General features: G+C 42.1%; 1 protein-coding gene across 2 annotated transcripts in view; it reads right to left on the bottom strand.

The window, feature by feature from the left end:
* Positions 1–2748: 2748 nt before the first annotated feature.
* IRX1 (iroquois homeobox 1) overlaps positions 2749–6614 on the bottom strand; it is a 5073-nt gene continuing 1207 nt past the window's right edge. Inside the window, exons 2-4 of one of the 2 annotated variants that reach the window (XM_030445495.1) lie at positions 3862–4870; positions 3189–3261; positions 2749–2806 (exon numbers count right to left, since the gene is read on the bottom strand). In XM_030445495.1, coding sequence (XP_030301355.1) covers positions 2749–2806; positions 3189–3261; positions 3862–4870 — 1140 coding nt within the window. The remainder of the gene's footprint in view (positions 2807–3188; positions 3262–3861; positions 4871–6614) is intronic. The other variant, XM_030445496.1, reaches the window with a different exon arrangement.

The raw sequence follows: 6614 nt of genomic DNA, 5'->3' as shown, positions 1-6614 counted from the left end.
GCTGGCTGGAGGTAAAGCATCACAAGTGTCCGGGACAGGGGGCAGGAAATTCAAAACAAACAAACAAAACAAAACCAAAACAATGGAAAAAAATAAAAAAGAGCAACAAACCGGAAAACAAAACAATCAACAACAACAAAAACACCCCTAAAAAAAACCCAACCCAAACAAGGTCTGTGGCAGTCTGCTTTGGAGATGCTGAGGCATCCACGGGCGGAAAACTGCCAACGAGATAATTATTGGGAATTATCACTCTCCGGAGGATAATCAAAACTGAAAGCACACTCCGGAGGATGTTTGCTGGCTGAATTATAGGCTGGCAGCTCACCCGATCCCACACCCCCCCCCCAATTTACACACCCCGGGCTGAACAGAGCTCCGGGCCGGAACCCCCGGCGGCTGCCGCGCCGGGCTAAGGGAAGGCGCCGGCCGCAGCCCACAGAGGGCGCTGCGAGCCTGCCCAAAGCCGGGCGGGCGCCCCGCTGCGGGGCTATTCTACTTCTCGGAACCTCTCGGAACCGCTCGGCGCTACCAGCCAGCGGTAGTCGGGGGAGAGGAGGAGCGGATGCAGAGGCAGACACAAACTCTCACACACTCACACTTCTCAGTTAAAAGTCCCTTCTGACATTAATATGCGGCGAAGTAATCCCCTCTCTCCCGAGACAATTTGGCACCTCTGCCTTTGCTCCGCGTCACACAGCATCCCCTGCGCGCTTCCTACATCCCATCTCCTCGTCCGCAGGAGCCGGTGCCCCGTCTATGAAAGCCGGTGGAGAGGGGCCGGGGCCGAACCGCCGCGGTAGCCCGGACCGCCGGCTTGCTTGGAGCCAACTGCGCCGCCTGCGAGGAATTTGGGAAGCGGACCCTAAGATTAGGGATGGGAGTGGCAGCCAGTACGGGGCTGCCGCTCGTATCTTTTGCTTTGATAGAAAAGAGAAAACAGTTCCGACAGGTTTACGCTAGCGCTGTTATGGACGCGCCGTTTGGCTTTACAAGGGTAAGGTCTATGTTGTTCGGAAAAATTAAATAAAAAAAAAGTTCCATCTCCTTTAATCTCCCTTTTCCGCACTGGAAGCTAAGTTAATATCGTTTGGTTAAGACTACAATATAACTCTTTCGTTTGAAATCGTTATCAACAGTGATTTAGGGAAAATACCAACAATTAAAAGCCAGAAACCAAGCACATTGATGTTACGCTGGGAACGCGGGATGACAGTCTTTTTTCAGAGAGACACTGCGCTGCACATTTCAGCCCTTCATATAGCCTGCACAAATCTATTTCGCCTGATTTGTTACTCTGATCCATCTGAAAAATGCACAAAGTAGCAGCCTTCAGCCTCTACTGCTTTGAAAACAGATCTGTAAGCAATAGTTTTACCGAGACCCCTCTTTGCTTTCGATGATTTTGCAGCTACATCCAGATCAATATTCCGATCTCTGACAATAATTTTATTAATATTTTATTTTAAAATCTCCTCTTGTTTCCGACAAGTCCTGGTTTGAGGTTGGTTCAGTTTAGATAGGGCGTCAACACATTATTTCTTAATGACTTTCCCAGCTGCTTCTATCTATTTTCCACCATCAACAACCATCTGGTATCTTATTAGCACCTCAATGCTCATTTAGTGTTCTCATTTAGGAGAAAAAAAGAAGTAAACACTCAAAATATTACACATTTTAACGGACCGTCTTTGGAAGATTAATGCTTTTATAAACCGATAGACTGTCTGACTCAAGAGTCCTTACAACCAACAGATCGGAATCGCAGAACTTTCTTCTGGCAAGTGCAAGAGCTGCCTTTTTTTTAATTTTTTTTTTTCCTGCTAAGATTATGCTTCATGTCACAGAGAAAAATCTTTCCCCAATCATATTTCCTTTGCGTTTATTTAAAGAGTAAATCGTTACAAATAATTTTCTTTCTTAATCTATTAAAATTTTTTTCAGCTTTGGTGGGAATGTATACCAAAGTACTAAGGCTCTTGATCCAATTTAGGAACCAGTTTGGACAGCAAAGTTATATACCAAAGAACTGCTAGAAAATGTGTTCCTTTCATTTTCAAGAATGCATTTTATAACATAAGTGGAAGATCCATTTATGATAGGAAAATGGATACTACAGACTTTTGATTCATCACAACTGGAAAAATAACTTTAATTTTACTAGTTAAGAACCAGCTTCACTCTGCTTCTTAAATTTACATGTATGAAAAGGGAAACTCGCAGCTTGTTTTCAATAAAGTAACTACGAGATACATTAAGAGCTTGAATTTGGTATTTAAGATTGAGTTAACCAAAGGCAATAAGACTTGACTTTTTAAAATGCAAATTATAAATGTTTGAATAGATTTGCAATATATGTGTAAGATTTGCAGCAACAGAATACATACCTGAAGAGAGCTCATAATTTCATTTAGTTTATTAGACAAAAATATATGATTTAGACAAGTTTTGCTGACGCGCTATTTACAATCTGAAATCACTCTATATACAGAAAAAACACAAACACATGGGAAACATTTACCAAACAAATAATCCAAGAATGGTTAGAATAACACGATCTGACATGGTACAATGAAGAAGGGGATCCATCTAGAGATTTGTGTAATCGCTTTCATGGATTTGCACCACTGTATTGCAGAAAGAGATTGATGGAAGTCATTTATATCATTTCTTTTTTCTTTTTCTTTTTTATTGTTTTTCCTGTCCTTAATACCAGTCTCTAATATTTTTTTTCACCAAACCATTTAATCAAGCGGAAGGGAGAGCTGCTAAAATTCTCGGTGTTCCCTCTTGCTGAGCCAAAGAGCTGCAGGGGGGAAGGGAGGAAGAAAAAACCAAACAACATAACAATCAGGGAAAAAAAATAAAAATAACCCTTTCCTATAGTTGTCTGTTTTGTTATAGCACCCTAGCATTAGTTAATTGCACAAAAATTATTGTGACTAGTGTAAATAACACAAGATCTTTGACATTTGTTAAGTTTCAGGAAAGTTACAGGCTGGTTATGTACAATTGTGATTTACCCTAACTTTGAAAATACTACAGCAACTTCTATGTTGTTCTTTCTTTCTGTACGTGTTTTTATGGTGATGACTAGGTGTTATAATTAGTCTTTATTATACAAACACTCTGTTTCACATAAGTAACATTCCTGCAGTGCAAACAAACAAACAAACAAACAAACTCACTTGTCACGGACAGGCTGGAAGGGTGATTTTAGTGGCTGAGGTGGGGATTCAGTTCTTGGTACATTTTCTCTTTCTAGAAGAAGACAGAAGAGGAAAAAACAAACAAAAAACAACAACAAAAGAACTATTTTAGAGTAACAACAACAAAGATCTTGAGGTTGTGCAGAGAACACACCTCCCTCTCCCCCTTTTGCTCAGATGTGTGTAGGTAGATATTTGTGTGTGTCTGTGCATGGCACTATTCCCTGCTTTCAATATTTCAAGATTTTCTTGTCATATTTTGGACTGTCACTGAAATTATTTGGCACTGAGGTTCAGGAAACAGGGAAAGAAAGCACAACTTAAAGGATGTGTTACACATCCTTTAAGTTTATCCAGTGCTATTCCTGCATTCACACCTTATTGGAGGGGAATATAGGGTAAGAATATAATAGCCCACATAAAACGGGCATAATGTATGCAATCAATGTGTTCCATGGAAAGGAAATGAGAAAGGAAAAAAAAAAATTGGGGAAAAACCCAAAAAAACAAACCACCACTGGGGTAAACTGTCTAAACTGTCTATAACTCTTTTTAAAAGCAATCTGTTAAACCAGCGTAGAATCTGACACTGTTCCTCAAGAAGTTCATGTGTGTGTTGGGGTTGGAAGTGGATGCTTGATACATTCATTACCTATGTGTTTGGGACTGCTCCTCTCTGAAGGCTTTTCACTGCTGAGGGCTCCCAAGGTTGCTGTTAAAACAGAAGGCTGTTGCTGGGCTTGGAGGTGGTGATTGTGGTGAGCAGCGTGGTGGTGATTTACTCCCAAAAAGGACCTCACATTTAGCAGTGAACTCTGAGTGAGGAAAGCGCCATTTGTCCAGTTGTGAAATTTGCCAATCTGGCACGTGTAGAGTCCATGGCTAGGCAGAAAAGCAGGGTGCTGGATCTGTGGAGAAGTGTGGTTAACCTGGGCAGGAGGGGGCGGAGGGGGAGAAGATTTCAGGGCACCGTCAGGACTGGTTGCAGTCTCTGCCAAAGACCAAATCTTGGGTTTGCTGTGAGATGGCATCTGTAAATTGTTCTGTCCCCCAGGACTGATGATTCTCGTGCTGTTGTCAGAGGCCTCCTTCACCATAGCCAGCGCGTCTTTGGGTTTCAGACCTTCAGATAGTGCCAGGTCTTTCTCCTTTTCCAAGTGCTCCTCTTCACTGCTTTGCCTCAGGAGCTCAGGCTTCTCCTCCTCTTCCTCGTTGCTCTGCTCCCCGTCATTCTCATCGATTTTATCTATATCTATGCTCTCCAAGTCGATTTCCTCATCATCTTCATTCTTCTCGGGGTCCCCCTCATTGTCACTGCCAAAGAGGTTTGCATCTTCTTGGTCTTTACTCCTGGAGCCCCAGGTCACCTTGTTCTCCTTCTTGAGCCGCCGACGGGCGTTGGCAAACCAGGTGGAGACCTGGGTGAGGGTCATCTTGGTGATGATGGCCAGCATGATCTTCTCGCCCTTGGTGGGGTAGGGGTTCTTGCGATGCTCGTTGAGCCAGGCCTTGAGGGTGCTGGTGCTCTCCCGGGTGGCATTTTTGGGCCGCCCCGGATCCCCGTACTGGAACTGTCCGTAGGGATAATAGCCAGGGGCAGTGTGAGCAGCAAAGGTAGCAGGGTGGACACCCGGATTATCTTTCAACTCGTACTGGGAGCCCTGCAACACATTCAGACAAGCGGAGAGGAAAAGGCACATCAATTATCTCGTTAGCGTCTCTAACAGACCTGAATAGGCTAGTCCGGGAGCCGGAATACGCCTTGGAGCGGTGCGAAGGGTCTTCGCAGGCAAATTCGGCCCTACCCGCTCCAGGCTCTTCACGTTTAGATCAGACAGACGTATTCCCAAATGATTCCCCGCTTCTTGCAGGGAAAGGAAAAGAGAGGGACTAAGATGGGCTCTGCCAGGCATTATACCTATTTTGTCCCCATATTAAAGCACATCAAACCATGGAACTGCAGCAACTTCGCAGTACCCTTGACGAGACTGTTTATTGTGCCCTCGAAATTATCAGGCAGAGAAAACAGGTACTACACCACAGTTACAGACTCATGTCTGGGCACAACGTCGCACGTATCTGCAAAATATCCAGGAGGATGTTACAAATGATGCAGAGTATACGTCTTTGGCCCCAGATCTGCCTTTAAAAGGAATTGGCGTGAGACGAGACTGGGAAGATGAATGCACAACTTCAGTACGAAGACATTTATAATGTAAGAGATTTTCCACACGCAAGCCAACTTCCTCCCATCACCCTCAACCCCCAAATCGTACACTAAGATCCTGGTGTAAAACATTAACTTCTAAGTGTTAGAAGAGCTTTAAGCTCTGGAATGAAAGCTGATCCACTGATTGTAGAATATGGATATGCAGACACTATCTCATAAGTTTTACTTTGATCTGAGCAGAGCAAACACAAATTGTTTACAAGCGTTTAGAGACGGTGATTTATTTGCAATCAATATTCTTTTTATCATCAGTAGTAAAACACAGCAAGTCAAATTATCCCATCAGATGTTTTGGTAAATAACATTTTATCTTTCTAGAAACCTCATTAGGCCTCATTATCACCGCAAATTGTCCAAATATTAACTTAATATTTCAGCTCCTGATATACAAGTGTCATAATTTTATAATTTATTTTAAAATCACCGTCATGGTAAGTCACTGTAGTAAAGCACCAAGATACTTTGCGAGTAGGAAAGGAAACTGTTCCTGAAAACCTAACACTAAAGATTTTTTTCCTTGCTTCTACAACAATTTTACCTTTTTTTTTTTTTTTTTTCCACAAATACATTCTTACCACTATTCTTGCAACTACTCTTGCAAAATTTGTCAGCCTTAAAAATGAGCCTCCTCAAAAATGTCTACTGAGAAACTAATGTAACTTTGTCAAACAGTTAAAAGGAACACGTATATTAATTTCAGAGACAAAGCTTATAAACAAAGAGAATCCCGATGTAATTTATATAATGTGTTACAGAGTAGGCTTTCTGCACTCCCTTTATTCCGCTGTCTTTTGCTATTGTTGCTGAAATGTTTTTTGAGGGTTTTTTTTGTAATCTCTGTTGGGAATTCTTTTGAAGACGCCACTTGTAAATCACTCGTTGCTTCTGTGTCAACTTTTACTGCATTTCCAAAATCAAGGTTAAGAAAAGTAGGAAACGCGTGCTGTTTAAAAGTGTCTTAGCAGAAAATGTTTGCAACACAAAAAATGATCTGTTTTCAGATGCTGACTCTTGTTTAACAGCATATCTGCTTACTTTCCTACATATATGTATTCAAATCCTTCACATACATGCACCTAGTTATAAATATTCACACTTTTATGTTGAGGGGAAGGGAGGGGGGAAGAAAAAAATGGAGCATTGAGAAATTAAATGAAACCTGTGCATACTGCAGC

Source organism: Calypte anna, chromosome 2 (genome assembly GCF_003957555.1).
Source record: "Calypte anna isolate BGI_N300 chromosome 2, bCalAnn1_v1.p, whole genome shotgun sequence".
Lineage (NCBI taxonomy): Eukaryota > Metazoa > Chordata > Aves > Apodiformes > Trochilidae > Calypte > Calypte anna.
Note: the sequence above shows the minus strand (reverse complement) of the source record. Positions and strands in the feature narration are given on the sequence as shown.